Genomic DNA, 15,305 nt, shown 5'->3' on the forward strand with positions numbered 1-15,305 from the left:
AAAAAGATAAACAAGTCGGATTAAAATTATGCTACCGTGCATGGTCGTGTTCACAATCATAAGCATCTTTTTATAGGATACAGTAGCAACTGCAATTTAAACTCAATAAATGTTCTAATTACAGTGTCCTGTACTTTAGTTAAAAAGTACATAGTACCAGAACGTTTTTCTAAAGATTTAAAGCATTTAACACCAGCCTAGAATCAACAAATATGATTTATGAGCACGTTGATGAGCTCTTTCAATGCAGTCTTTCACGTGAAATTTGAATTAGTTCTTGATTTAGTGCCACTATTAGATGAACCAGACCTCCAGGCATGTGCACCTCAAAATGGTAAGCAGACCTTCTGTTAAAGGATAGGTTCTCATTTTTTCAAGTCTGTCTTAAAACGACTGTCAGGTGCCCATATGTACATTGAGACAGTTTTTACTTGCTGTGATCATTCCTCCTGTCCGTATGGTCATTAATCATCAAATCCACATCCCGAGCAGTCTCAGTCTACACAAATCAAGTAGGTATCTTCCAAAGTTAAGGTCATGGGCACCTGACTTGTTTTAAAATCTTATACAAAATTTTAAATTCGTGGCACACTGAGATTCATGTAGATGCATTTACCAATTAAATTTAGTTTTTGATTAATTGGGCCATATTTTTAGCTTAAACAGACAAGTTACTTTGCTTCAATAATGCTAGTAACTTTTTTTTTTTTTACTATTTTCTTTTATTGAAAAGTATTTCGGCAGCAGACATGTATACAGCATTTTACATGTGTAAACCTCTCCATGCTGTGCAATCTACAAACAATTTTAAGGTACTAGTCTTGTTATTAAGCCAGAGTTGAATGAATACATTGTATATCTATTAGGGCCAAGCAGTTATGATTTCTTACTTCATTTCAAATATTAGAAATGATATAAAAAGCATGTTTTCACTTATAACATTCATATCTCAATTGTCCTTTGGTCTCTTTTATGTCTGTTTTATGGACTACAGGTCTGAAAAAGCTCACTGATTGATTATTCTGAGTTGATCCAGTCAGCTCCTTGCAGCCAGCTGACTTCGCTCTGCTTCTGCTTCTGCTTCTGCTTCTGCTTTGCTGTTGTTTATATTGATTCTCTCCTGCCCATCTCCTCCCAGTTAAAGGGGTTAAACTCGTTCAGTGTGTTGACTGCTAAGAAGGACATGGCATGCTAATATTATTGCCATCAGATGTCTAAGGGCGGGGAAATGTCCTAATCATTTCCTCCCGAGTGCCCCTGAAAGAGAAGCCCAGTGGCGGGGAGTGGAGGGCGGCTGGATGGGCTGTTTTTTTTTTGGGGGGGGGGCACAGTACAGCATCCGGATCGGACCGTGATGGTACAGGATGTGTGTGCTTAACTCCATTGAACTAAACTAAATAGGAGAGAGAGCCTTTAATGCCGACAATAAGCCGCTTCATTCAGCAGCGCGGCCCAGACGCACAGCTCTGCGGAGTAGAAATTACGCACGGAGGGGCTGTTCTGTGGCAGCAGTTCAGATATTGAAATCAGTTCAATAAATCGGCGGAATGTCCTTTTAATAAAATATTTCTCTTAATCCGTCTCGAATCAACTGACAAAACACCCTCCTTCAGCTCATGATAACATGAGATAATTTGTCCCCAGGCTGAATGTGCGTAAAACTATCTTAAACAGGAAACTCTCTCTCCCTCTCTCTCCCCCTCTCTCTCCCTCTCCCTCTCTGAGTGTGTGTATGTGTGTGTGTGAGAGGAATACCCAGCTGGTCCCACAAGCCCTATAATACCAAGCACAACATGCTTTACCTTCAATGAAAGCTGAGACGGGGGGACGGTTGACTGCTGGTCCTGAAATCAGCGCAGAGCTCGGATACAAAACCAGGAGCGACGCTGTTTTAGCAGCTTAGTTCTGTCGCATCTGCTCCAGTACACCTTCTGCTGTGCGCGAGAACTTTTATCATTTACTGACTGTAGCACGTGTAGACCTGCAACTTATCAAAAGCAGAGAGACAACTTGGATAACGCTCTTGTGTTTTTTCCTGGCCACCTTCTTCTCTGGCTGTGACTGGTGTCAAAGGTGATGCTATCATTTTCTAACAGAGGACTCCTCCTCAGGTGATGGTATGTCTTTTTGGAGATAGGGAACACTTTTGGAAACGTGCTAGGTTTTTCACGACTACTATTTTTCCTGCTTCTTCCTTCGCTTTGGCTCAAGCATGGCTCTCTACTCTCGGTTTGTGGTCGTACTGCTTTACGGATGGAGTTATCTGTGCGTTGGATACTGCGCGATGCTGAAAACAGACAATTTCCCCGAGAGACGAAAGGTGGATTTTACGCATTCGGTGGATAAAAAGCACCCCGCGAAAGACGACCAGGATCTCCTTTTACAGGATACAATGACGGAACACATGCAGATGCTTTACGCGAAGTACAACCGGGCTGGATTTCCCTTCAAGGACGGCAACACTGTCCGCAGTTTCAAAGCGCACTGGGGTAGGTAGCCAACGTTTTACGCACGTATACAACCCTTAGTTCTGCCAGAGCAGAAAGGGCATACATGCACGTCTTGTTGCATTAATTGTGACAAATGTAAACCTGATCTGGTAACGTCTCCTGCCGTGGTCAGTTGTATTGTCCGCACATTACAAGTGTGCCGAGCTGTGTGGCGACAGAATGTGTGCGCAATTTAGGCATATTTAAAATAAAAAAAACACACACACATTTCAGTATACAAATGTTTTGCTATCCTGTTTTAGGTTTTAAAACTGAAAAGAAAAAAAACTCATGAAAACTGGTGCCATTCGCGTGCTGGTTTACCGAGCAGAAACTGAAATACACCTGTCGATCCAGTCATGGAAATGCGGTGAACCTGTTACCCCTTCCCTGTGCCAGGAGCAGAGATTCCGCATCAGATCTCGGCATGCAACTCAAAATCGTTTGCCGATACAATCGTTTTCACAACTTAAGATTTTAGTGTCAGATAGTCTACATAGAGATCCCCTCGAGTCGGCATCTGGCAGCTGCCCAGCCTGCCTGTATGGCGGCAGACTTGGAGAGTTTTCACTGCGGTGAGCTTCTGCATTTAAGGTGCTTTTACTAGTGTTTTCTCCGGGAACTGTTATAGTAACTTTACCGAGCAGAAACTGAAGCGCTAAATTGCTTACAGGCTACGCTGTGTTATTTATTATCACTTGGACGTGGCCACTATTAAAGACGACCAGTTTCCACTTTGGGCCAAAGTTAGTTAGATTATACTGCCTCCTATCGCCTGGCAGCTGTATGGCATAGCATATAAAGGGTCAGTTCACCCAAATTCCAAACACATTTTCTCCCTCAGTGATATCTAGTCACGCAGATAGTTTTAATTTTATTTGAGATTTTATTTTGAGATTTCTGCTTCCACCCCACTACAAAGGAGATGAGTGGAATTTCGGTTGTGTATCTTAAAGCATTGAAATATTATATTTTAAAAGTCAATAGCAACATCTCTTTCCAGAAAGAATGCCCTGGTTACTCTGGATGATCCACAGACCTTACTGGGAAAGGTTTTCAGGGAAACTACTATCTTTGAAGGAGTGCTTTTTAAAACTGTTAAGTGTGTTTTGTAGATTAGAGTAATGGGGAAATTCTGGAAAGAGATATTGCTGTTGAATTTTTAAAACGTAATTTTTGAATGCCTTTAGAACCACAGACCTTGGGGTGGAGGCAGAAAACCTGGGCCCATAAAACCAACAGTATGTGCGTGGCTGAGAAAATGTTGGATCAGGAAAAAGTATATACATACATATTATCATTATTATTATTATATATTTAATGAATACAGGGAAGGCCATGGTTAGTTTTTGAATACCTGTAGGCCTACAGCTGTGTTGCATTGTGTAAATAATATTCCTCATTATATACATAGGTATAATCAACAAGAAGCAGCTGCAGATTTTCAACCTCACGTCCCTCACCAAGTCAGAGGACGTTCTGTCAGCCACTCTTCACTATTACATCGGAGACCTTCAGAACAACACCCAGGGCTGCTCCAGGGCCAAAAGCTGTGGCCGCCACGGCCCCCGGAGGCACAGCCACATCCACATGGTCATCTGGAGTTTTGCCTCTGTGGATAACAAGATGAGGACTCTGGGACACTTTCGGATCAATGTGTCCACCCTCTACAGGGACTTCATATCTTGGCAGTGGAAGGACATAACTCGTGTGGTCAACCAGGCCAAAAACCACGACGAGCTGCTTATTGGGATCGATGTGGCCTCACAAGGGCCCCAGCCGTGGAAGAGGCTCCTGTCGGACCGCTCACCCTACATCCTGGTCTACGCCAATGACTCTGCCATTTCAGAACCTGAAAGTGTGGTGGCCACCCTCCAGAGACACCACCCGGTGGGAGGGGAGGGCTCCGTTTCACACAGCTTCCATAAACTGGGACTGCGTGAGCGAAACGACACTGAACAAGAACAGTCGAAGCCCAGACACAAGCGCTCGGTAAACGTTCTGCTCCCGTTGCAAAACAATGAACTTCCCGGGCCCGAGTATCCGTACGAGACGACCGGGTGGGATGAGACGAGCCCATACGAGCCTTTTGAAAACAAGCAGGCCCGTCGGCCGCGTAAAAAGACACGCAAGAACCAGCGGCACAAGATGCCCCTGCTGCAGTTCGACGAGCAGACGATCAAAAAGGCGCGGAAGAAGCAGTGGAACGAGCCCCGGAACTGCGCTCGGAGATACCTGAAAGTGGACTTTGCTGACATTGGATGGAGTGAATGGATTATATCACCTAAGTCGTTTGATGCCTACTACTGCTCCGGGTCCTGCCAGTTCCCCATGCCAAAGGTGAGACTCGGAGTCCTGTAGTCCACTTCTGCAGTGGTTCCCAACCTGAGGGCAGGAAAGCAGACAAAGCATTAATGCTACACAAAGTTATATTTCTATTAATTTCTCCAGATGTTCCACAAATATTGAAATATTTCTTCTGAATTACTGCTTTATTTTACTTTTTCAGGCCTCTAAATTTCATTCAGATAAACAGGAGAAAGAACGACCCTCTGGTTGGCCTGGTTATCACCCACTGACAACTTGCACAATGGGTTACAAGTAGAGATTGCTTTGCTTTTAGGGGTCATGAGCCAAAAGGGTTGGGGGCCACTGCACTTCTGGGTTACATCTCCAACACTTTTGTTTTTTCTCTGCCATTAGATTACAAATTGTAGGCCAAGTGGTGGTCACCGCCACTAGAAAAGGTCTTTTTTTTTAACCTCAGCACCATCTTGTGGTCCAACATTTCTCTTTGACACCAGAACTCAACATACAGTACAGAAGAAAACACTCATGAGTCTGTATGTTTAACTTTCAAACACTGCTTTTTCCAGGCAGTATGGTATATATTATGTAAATAAGGCTATGTGGAGCTATCGGTACATCTAGACATTAAGCCTTCAGTCCCACGTTTACTGTTGCTGTTACTGCTCTGTATTATGTTCACTTGGATAATGTTAACATCCGAAGTCCCTGAAGCCTATCTATCTGTCTTATATTATAGATGATAATGCTAAAGAAACACACAGAAATGTGTGCCATCTGCTTTAATCTTCAACTGCCAGGATAAACTAGTTACAGTCAAAGCACTGCTAGACGTTCTCCTTCATGCTTTTATCTTCTACAGTATATCTTAGGAATTAAAATCATTAAGTCTTTGAAGATATGCATTAGAGCTAAATTTATATAATAAAAAAAGGTTAGTCCAAAGTGAAGTCCTACTGTGCTAAACATGCAGTAAACGTGGTCAAACTACAGACGATGCCATCTAAATGGCTTTGTAACAAAAAGTGAAAAATCGTCCTGCTCAGAGGTACAAGTTCCTGAGGAGCAAGTGGCTGAGCTCGACAAAATACAAATTTATAACCATGCTCGAGGAAAACGAACAAGGACTTGAAGGAAGCAGCTCTGGTAATTCACGCCATTCTTGAAAGTTTTTCTTCACATTTGAAAAATCATACAAAGAAGTCAGAGAAACGAAGAAACTTGTGCTTCAGCTGACGTTAAACATCAGCTTCCCTCGTAGCTTGTGGCCCCGGTGACAAGATAACATCACAGGTATTTTAGACATGGCTGGAATGCACACGTTCCATCCACTTAATTCAGTACCTCAGAGTCACCGTCCTTTGTAGTCGGATGTAATTATTCCCAGAAGTAGGGCCTAGGGCGTAAGGCAACCCCCTCCCTCTCCTGCAGGTTTGCTGCTCAGTCAGACAGGCCTGTGATGTTGTTTCTCCTTTGTCAGGCTAAAGCTTTAAAAGCTGCTAAATAGCTACTATTAAAAGCTGCTCTGCCTAGTTTATTATGATGTGTGGGAAGAGCTCTGTCACATACTGGACCCTGCTAAGACATGAAGCAGCTGATCAGGTGTGTGAACTGCTCGGGATAGAGCTAGCACTCAGGCCTACCTGCAGCTGCTTGTTGGATGCCCTGAACAACTCTGTTAATTGTGCTAATTTAGGTGTGCTAACTTGACGACCACAACTTCTTTCTTCGGTCTTATTTTCATAGATTTGGCCATCATTTTATTAGTCATGATAACACGGTACTCACAAAAGTAATTTATCCGATAAGAACATCACTACAGCAATCTTTTCGGGATACATTTTTAAAAGGAAATCCTTTTAAATCCTTTTTAATCCTTTTTGTCCCTTTGGTTTAGGCTCTGAAGCCCTCTAACCATGCCACCATCCAGAGCATAGTGCGGGCAGTGGGCGTCGTCCCAGGCATCCCCGAGCCGTGCTGTGTCCCCGAGAAGATGTCTTCCCTCAGCATCCTCTTCTTTGATGAGGACAAGAACGTGGTGCTGAAAGTCTACCCCAACATGACTGTAGATTCTTGCGCCTGTAGATAGTTTTTTTTTTCTTCAACGCCTGTTCACATAAAACTCATGTCATACAGAAAAGAAAAAAAAAAATCAACACATACAGCCAAAACGACACTCTCTCCTCCTGTTTCTTTAGTCATACGCTCATTCACTTACAAACACCCACTGAACACAACTTCCCTTTTGCACTGGAGGAGAGTACTTCCTGTTGTTCCAGGTGAAGAGGAGACTGGTCTGTTCATGGGAAGGAATGGATCGTGTGAGTTATCTTCGCGGAAGATAACTGGAATGGAAAGTCAAATCTCCATGCTCCAATTTCACCACCAGCACCACTGTTTATGTCTTTATCATCGCTGCACAGTTATCCATTGGGCGATAGCAGGGTGAATGCAATCATAAACTCACTATCAAGATATTCAAACACTAACTGAGGCATAAGAGAGACAAAAACTGAAGGAAAAATCACTTTTCAGGAAAAATGACCTCAGTTTGAACTGATGCCTCTGAGGGGGGTCATTCTCATCTTTCACCCCTTCATAGCTTGAAGTTGTCTTTGGTCGTTACCACAAAGTCAGACTCGCACTTGCATGGTTTTTGTTACTATGTGTATGTATTTATGTCTGTACTATCACTGTGTTATTCACTATATGAGAAGTTATTGTATAATTATTGGCTTGGCTGCTATAGAGAGATATATTAGATTCCAAAGCCAGAATTGTGATGTAGACCATACATATTTGTGTGTAGATCACTGCTCCATCGTTGTACAGAACCCACACTTTAAGAGTTTATTATATGTGGAAGAGTAAGCTACTTTACATTTGTGGTCTTCATTAACATTGGGAATGGGGAGTTTTTGAGGAGACCTATTATACCATTGCTTTGCCAAGAACATGTTCAAGCTTTACAAGTAAACTTAAGATTTAATTTTGAAAGATAAAGGGATAAAGCATATCAAAAGGAGAAACTACTACATTAAACAAGGGCTGAACCATGTGTTTATTACAAGTGTAAAACCACAGGGCTCAAAAAGCCACTTGATGCTTGTGTGGAATTTTGAAACCTTTGTTGGACCTGATAAGTTCAGAAAGAAATCAAATAAGTCGTGGGACTTGGCAGGCATCAAGGATTAATACTAGTGGTTTCAATGAGCCTGATATCAGGCTGAACTTATTTGTTTTTGGCATTGTTAAAGTTCAGAACATGTTGCCAGATTGTCGTATTTACAGCATAGAATGACATTTATGAAGAAAAACTATTAGCAACTGCCAGAATGCTTCTAGAAATCTGTTTTTATCAACTAAGATATCAAAAAAGTCAGTATCAAGTCAATGTACACTGCTGGTCTGGAATCAGTTTTGCTTTACATATCCTTAAGGCTCATCATTTTTGTTTTTTAACAATGAGCTGTGCATTTTGTGCCAGAGTTCCTCAAAGTAATTAAAAATAGGGATTTTAAAAGCCGTTTTCACCCAGATTTTTTCATCTGATTTTCAAATTCCCTTTTTTTATTTTTATAAAACCCAAAAATGATGAGCAATACATATAATATATTGAATGATGAGGGAGAGCTGATCTGTTTTCCTGGGTCGCATAAGCCTTTAATATTACTGTATAGAGTAGATTTTACATAAATCATTAGCGGGTGTGTTATTTGATCACATGTACTTTGTCAGGTCAGCATTGAACAACCGGCACACCTGGAAGAGCAGTTAACATGTCATAATGTTGCTTTGGGTTGTGCATTATTGTCAGAGTTCATAAAACCAAATATTTATTTAGAGCAAATAGACTGAAATATAGCAGCAACGTTTTTTCTATAGACTTGTACATTGTTTTTGTATATAGCTCACTATATGTTGATGATATTCTAATGTCTCTTTGAGATAGAAGTGCCTTTGAATGGGTGGATTTCTGCTTTTCAAAAACTTTGATTTGATTCATCGCCTGTTCAGAGGGGCTCGGTCATTCAGAGAACTGTGCTCAGTTTGCAATGAAGCTGAAGTCAAAGCAAGACGCTGAGAATAGTTTTTTATGGTACAAAATAGTCTACAATGAGTGAACATAGTGCATATTCTTTTGATAAGTATGATCGTCAGTGGAATTTATTCTAAATTGTATTTCAAATAATTCACTATTTTGATATTTCAGAGACATTTATTTTGTGTCAATAGCTAAGGGCAGATTTGTTAACTTTATATATTTTGTACTGACACTTTTTCCAGTTTGTGCTTCCTCATCTTGTGCCAATGCAGATTTTAGCAATGCATGCTGTAGAATGGAGTGGCTCCCTCTGGTTGAGCCAGTACAACATTGCAGACTGATGACGGGTCATTTTTCAGGCCTTCGCTTTTGCTGCATTTGAGACTCAACCCATTTCTAAACTTTGCTAATGTCTTTTGGAGTGCAAGTATCAAATATACAGTACAGTATATCAGCAGTTTATAAGAGATTACTCTACTTCACTGTTCAATCCTATCTTGTAAATGTTATGCTGTAGGTAAAAAAGAAATGCTTGTACAATAAGCTTCATAAAATATATTTGTATATGGAAATGACCTTTAACATGCATCTATTTATTTTCTGTATCTTGCATATCTTGTAGAGGTATGGTCTGGGAAAGGGGGAACAAAGCTCTGACATGTCGATGGTCTTTATATCTGTGATGGACATTTGTCACTACTGATGTGAAAGTGTGGTGAATTGTTTAAAGGTCTCCCCCCTCTGAGCTCTGACCATCCTTACAAAGCATTCAAAGAAATGAATAAAAAGTATGCAAGACTCAGGATTTTTTGGTTTCTAAACCTGAAGGTTTTGAGGGGTAGTGGCACAAAACGACACACAAACAAAGCAAAATTCTCAAAATGTATTTCCTTTATCTCTCCCTTGGTACCATTCTGCATAAAATACAAGATCAGTATTTCTGGAATTTAATAGCAAAACTTAGAAGAATACCTCTATGTACAGTACAACTGTTGGTCTACAACTTTCACTTACTGCCCAAAAAAGTCAATATATACATTTTATAAACAGGTACAGTATATATTTTGCAGGATTGCACTAGACAGAGGCAGTTGTAGATAGTACAGTATGTGTGTTGTAACAGCCTAAAATGTATGCATACAATTATAGGATGTACTACATTTTACAAATGTTTTCTTTCTTAAAAAATTATGTAAATAGCCTATTTTTGAGATTTTAACCCCGGTGCCAAAATATAGGCTTAGAGACATTTGATATCTTCTAAAGCTAACAATGTTCAGTGAACATGAGGTCCAAATATATTTTGAGGCTTTGAACCGTTTGGTTGAATTTCTGTTTTTGTAAAACTTTATTTTGAGGTACAGTCCGGTCATGACTCCACACAAATTAAGCAACAAGCTGTTCCGGTGGGAGATGTTTTGACTTGTCATTGCAGTAAAGCAAGTGTAATAACATTAATGATAGATGTTTTATTTAGGTGCCCTGTAATATTATAAAGAATACGGTCTAGACCTGCTCTATAGGAAAAGTGCAATGAGATAACTTCTGTTATGAATTGGTGCTATATAAATAAATTGGAATGGAATTGAATTAAGCCAGCATGCTCAATAACAGCTTCCCAAATCCCCGATTTCTTCAGCGGTTCAAATAGGACGGGCGTTTGCTTATTGGCGGCTGTTTCCCTGGTTGGAGAAACAATCAGCCAATTAGAGCTAGCTTTTACAGCTAGCTAGCTAGCTACATTCATGAAAAATAGCAACCAAAAATGACCATAACATAAACATGATGTCAGGATGAATATATGAAGTTGAATGAAGTGGCATTTTAGTTTGATATCACTCAGGCTAGGTCCAGGCCTGGCACGGAATTAAATAAAATGCAGCTATAATGTCATTACATAAATAATAATACTGTGTTTGACAAGTCAGAATGTTCACAATGACAAATGTTTGCACATATTGGTAATAAAATAAAATTAATAATAATAATAATCTACAAAATTTAAATTGACCAATCTAAGAAGACCTTATAAAACAGAAACTCTATCTGAAATTTTAACAAACACAGCTTCATTATCTTCAGGCCACAGCTTCTCCAAGAATTTCAGGTGCTTCCATACACAGACATTATCACATACTGTACATACTGTACACACACATTCACCAGTCAGTGTATACATATATATGTGATATTTACAAACTTCACTCACGCAGTTTTTAAGGTGTACATAAAGGGACAAGTAGCTTGGATTGTATAAATTGTGTATTTTTGATGCTTGTGCTTTACAGTATATAGTATATACATAGAGACATGGTACACAGTCAATTTACTGTAATTCTCAAGTGTTTAAAAATGGAAAATACATTTTTTTTTTTTTTTATCCCTAAGCTTGTGAAAATCTCCTCATAGTAAACCCTGAAGGTTTTCTCAGTTTGCTCAGTTTGGCCTCTTTGCTGTTCCTCTTCACATCATCGACGCCACAGAACTCCCCTTCTCCTTAAGAAGCTGGGAACTGCAGAGTTGACTCAATTTCAAAAAGTTAAATATTTCTTCAGGTCAGGCACCCTGCCACGGGATGCTCACACTCTATAACTTAAGAGGAGAAGGTGTTTTTGTATGTGTCTAGTTTGGGCAGTGGGGCTGTGAGGATAACACTGTTGGCACAAGGAACACTTGATGCTTCTTAGCACTAATGTTTCATGTTTGGGATAGAAGTGTGTTGTGGTTAGATGCCGTCTAAGCAGTTAAGAAGAATTTCTTCTCCCAAGTCTGTGTTCTCAAATGGCTTGCCTTTTTGCAGTGTCATCTCCGCGCATATCTCCTCGCCACACACCTCCACTCCTCTACAGCAGTAAACAAACTGCACATGTAATCACAAATTCCCTCAGCTGCAAGAAATAAAGACTTTGCAGCTGCATCACAACCACATCTGGAGCCATCATGAGGGCCCAGAGAAAACAATATTTTAGAGGTATCTGTAAAAGATTATTACATGGGCGTAGATTGATTAAGGAATGTAAAAACACAATACTGTGACACAGGACACTGATCTGTTTCAAGACTTACTCCCTCCAAAGCAATATGAGATGAAGCTCGAGGAGGCCATCTTAGTTAATGTGGACACGCAGTTGGTTACAATTTTTGAGTAACTTGCCTGCAGGCTTATTTAGCAAAGCTAAAGCTGTAATCAATAACGTTACGCACTTTGAAACTACAGCAAAGACAAAGCATGTTGCATTTGTGAAGTTGCTTCACTCTGTTGGTACAGTATGTGGCGAAAATGTCGTGGATGTACCACCCTCTTACTTAAGTGATTCATTTGGACGTGCAACACTTTTGCACGCTAGCTCCGGTCAGCCATATTGTAAACACTGTACATAAGCGTTAATGCATGAACTGTGAAATGAAGCGCATTAATTACAAACTTTGCCACTGAAAAGTTATTTTTGGGAATCCACATTGCAGAATGAGAAGTTTTTTCATGAATTCTAGGTTGTGAGGTTGTTTTCATTTCGGAACCGGTTACAATGCAGAGCTGGTTCTCATTACCCAACTCTAAAGTAACGCACACAGATGTTTTTGCTATGCCAGCTTTGCTTTGCACAAGTGCCCCAACTATCCAGAGAGGGGCAGTAATACAGCAACAAGGACTTGATCCCTCACTGGCTTCCCATCCACAAACACCGCCAGCTGTGTTCGATTTAGGTGAGTGTTTATCCACTGCACCACACAAGTGCAACATTTCTCAGTGGCAGATTGTGGAGAACCTCAGTAGTAGTTTTTAAGTATTACGGATTTTAGCTTTAATGCTAACATGCTACTACTACTGTATCATTATTAGCACTACATTGTACTTGTCAATGTAGTCATTTTCAGGCAGGCCTCGTAAGTAGCTAGAGTGCCAGTCAGCTCTATTAACCAAAAGGACAGTGATGGTTACATAACAAGCTGTTTAACTTCAACTTAACTTTAACTTCACAGTGAAAGGAGAATTCTCCTATAGCTGTTCATTTGTGTTCAGACGGCCAAACGTAAGTTCATAAAGTAACCAGCTAATTGCAGCTACTGTTGCCCAGAACCTGAGGACCTCCGCCATGGCTGCCAGAGGTGATGTAAGGTCACCTGAAAAGCCACTTTGCCCATTAAGTTTTGGTTGTTAGGGTGTGCAACGGAAGGAAAATAACGGAAAGATGGAGCAGAAGGTCTTAGAAGTCCATGTCCCAACCAGACAGCTCTTCAGGAGGAGAGTCCTCATCTGGAGGATAGCTGTCAAAATAGCTGTGATCTGTTGGTCCCGTAAGCTGTTGTGGAAGAGAAGACAATGAAGGAGGAAAAGGTGAGACTGATTTCTTAAAATAGCTTCTGAATTACTAACTCAGTTGTGGATTCCAACAGTAGTGGAAGACAATTGTTGGAGCACCCAAATTCAAAATAGCAATTTTAAGGTAAATTCTTGTGGTGCTCATTCTCGCAATCCTAAGGTAGTTTATGTTGAACTGATATCCTCTTCTGAGAAGCCATGAGGAGCACTAGAAATCAACAGTCGGGTTCACTGCTACATCTGCTGCCCTTGCTGACACGTGCAAAGCAGAAGTTAGCAGTGACTTGAATGTTTTTTCTTTTGCAGTTATTTCATGTTTTCACATGTTTTTTTTATAAACCCAGTAATATGTGAACAAGGAAAAATGTAAAACAGTATAGCTATAGCTGCCTGCTCCAAGACGCAATAATGCAAAAGCTCAATACAATAATCATGTTATTGTCATGGTTTAAATTCACATGCACATAGTATAGTGGTGTTTTTCACCACAAAACAGTCCAGTCTCTATCTGTGCTTTTCTGTCAATATATTTGCTTTGTTTTAGAACTTGTAAAGACTCCTAGTTTTACGAGTTTGGATAAATATCTGTACTTACTTCTCTTTTCAGTGGCGATGGTAAAGTCCTCGCCTTCAGTCCCTCCCAGTTGAAGCCGTTAAACCACCTTCAGACACATTATAGAGAACATGTCAGTAAGTAAATCACTTTCTGTATGTACAGTGTATTTTTTTCAATCATGAGGCTGACTCAACACAAGCACAAACACATAAGAGACAAATGTTTAAAATCAAAGCTTGATACCAGTACCCTGACCAATTTGCCCCTCGCATCAGTGTGACTGATTCTGTTACAAGGAACCTTTGTGAACGTTTGCCTTGAACGTCACCCCTTATTCCTGGGGATATGCTTGGCTGAGAGGAGGCCCAGTATGAAGAGTAAGATGTAGAGTAAGTATGAAGACTGTATTAAGTCCAATAATGTGATAAGCCTTTTGAATATGTTTTGTATCCCACTGCTCTTGTACAGTGTGTTCAGTGATTATCTAATTGCTGAGGTCATAAACCACTGGCCCACATTCATAATGTTCAGTGCTAATTTGTACAACTAATCTTCTTCACTGAGATCAGCAACAAGTCAGTTCCTTCTTACCTGTGCTTCTTGATATCGGTTATTCCATTTTTGAGGTTGCCCAGTCGCTCTGAGGGATTTCGCCTGTAAAGTAGATCAGGGTGGGAAATTACTGTTTTGATCCAAAGAAACTTGGAGTTTCTTTTTCTGTAGTCTTGCTTGCTTTGTTCAAATACTGGACTTCCTCTTCATTTAGTTGCATATCTTGCTTTTAATTTAACTAAATACTCAAAGGCTGAGCAAATTTTGACTGGGTTATATCTCAGGTACCTAGACTTAGATTTGTAAAAAAACAGGTCTGGATTGCTGGCTTAGATTTACTTGCTACTTTCTAGCTTCATTTTTCAATGTTGCTTTGCTTGTGTGATCTTGTACCTGCATAGCTTGCGTATGAGGTCCTCGGGTCTCTTGGTGATCTTCTTGGGGAAGTCCATCTTCTCAATGCCTTTCAAGATGAAAGTGTACGTCATCATCTGGTCACTCCCTGAGAACGGAGGACTGTGGGTTGGAGAAAAAAAAGGCAGAGATTTAATTCCTTTGAATCTTTGATTTAGCAGATGTCTGTTGGAGTGAAGTCCTTCAGCAGTACTCTGTTCAAGTCAGCAAACAATAATTACTGTAAGTCAGCAAGGACATTGAAGTGCTAACTATAATAAGGATGATTATAAGGTGCTTTACTCCAACAAAGCCTTGCTGCAGACTGGAAGCACAGATGCGCTAACCTGCCAGTAAGGAGCTCAAACACCAGGATGCCCAGAGACCAGAAGTCCACACTGAAGTTGTGGCCTTTGTTGAGGATGATCTCAGGGGCCACGTACTCCGGTGTCCCGCAGAAGGTCCAGGTCTTTTGGCCACATCTGATCTTCTTGGCAAAACCGAAGTCAACCTGTGAAAAAAAGTCAATTTGGGAACTGTGAGGGCTTTCCTAGAAAAAGACCTTCATGAATTTAAAAATGACCCCTAACTTTAGGGAGCCTTTGAGGCCTGTAATTTAACACTGAGGTGCTTATTGGATTT

At 40.5% G+C, this 15,305-nt stretch overlaps 2 protein-coding genes across 2 annotated transcripts in view; one reads left to right on the plus strand and one right to left on the minus strand.

Moving 5' to 3' along the window:
• The first annotated feature begins 1,298 nt into the window (after window positions 1-1,298).
• Window positions 1,299-9,639, plus strand: bmp3 (bone morphogenetic protein 3). Its single transcript, XM_044197942.1, has 3 exons — window positions 1,299-2,489; window positions 3,904-4,829; window positions 6,694-9,639. Exons 1-3 carry the CDS (start codon window positions 2,213-2,215, stop codon window positions 6,883-6,885), a joined length of 1,395 nt encoding a protein of 464 aa, XP_044053877.1. The 5' UTR covers window positions 1,299-2,212; the 3' UTR covers window positions 6,886-9,639.
• Window positions 6,867-15,305, minus strand: part of prkg2 (protein kinase cGMP-dependent 2) — a 34,238-nt gene continuing 25,799 nt past the window's right edge. The window contains exons 15-19 of the mRNA XM_044197939.1: window positions 15,011-15,174; window positions 14,664-14,786; window positions 14,310-14,372; window positions 13,758-13,824; window positions 6,867-13,142 (exon numbers count right to left, since the gene is read on the minus strand). Of these exons, the coding sequence (XP_044053874.1) occupies window positions 13,047-13,142; window positions 13,758-13,824; window positions 14,310-14,372; window positions 14,664-14,786; window positions 15,011-15,174 (513 nt within the window). The 3' untranslated portion in view covers window positions 6,867-13,046. The remainder of the gene's footprint in view (window positions 13,143-13,757; window positions 13,825-14,309; window positions 14,373-14,663; window positions 14,787-15,010; window positions 15,175-15,305) is intronic.

This window comes from Siniperca chuatsi, linkage group LG5 (genome assembly GCF_020085105.1).
Source record: "Siniperca chuatsi isolate FFG_IHB_CAS linkage group LG5, ASM2008510v1, whole genome shotgun sequence".
Lineage (NCBI taxonomy): Eukaryota > Metazoa > Chordata > Actinopteri > Centrarchiformes > Sinipercidae > Siniperca > Siniperca chuatsi.

Excerpts from the sequence above, each read along its gene's own strand:
- bmp3 (XM_044197942.1), top strand. The coding sequence starts at position 2,213 with ATGGCTCTCTACTCTCGGTTTGTGGTCGTACTGCTTTACGGATGGAGT. Across the intron at positions 2,490-3,903 it reads CAGTTTCAAAGCGCACTGGG|GTATAATCAACAAGAAGCAG; the intron begins GTAGGTAGCCAA and ends TTATATACATAG. Across the intron at positions 4,830-6,693 it reads GCCAGTTCCCCATGCCAAAG|GCTCTGAAGCCCTCTAACCA; the intron begins GTGAGACTCGGA and ends CCTTTGGTTTAG.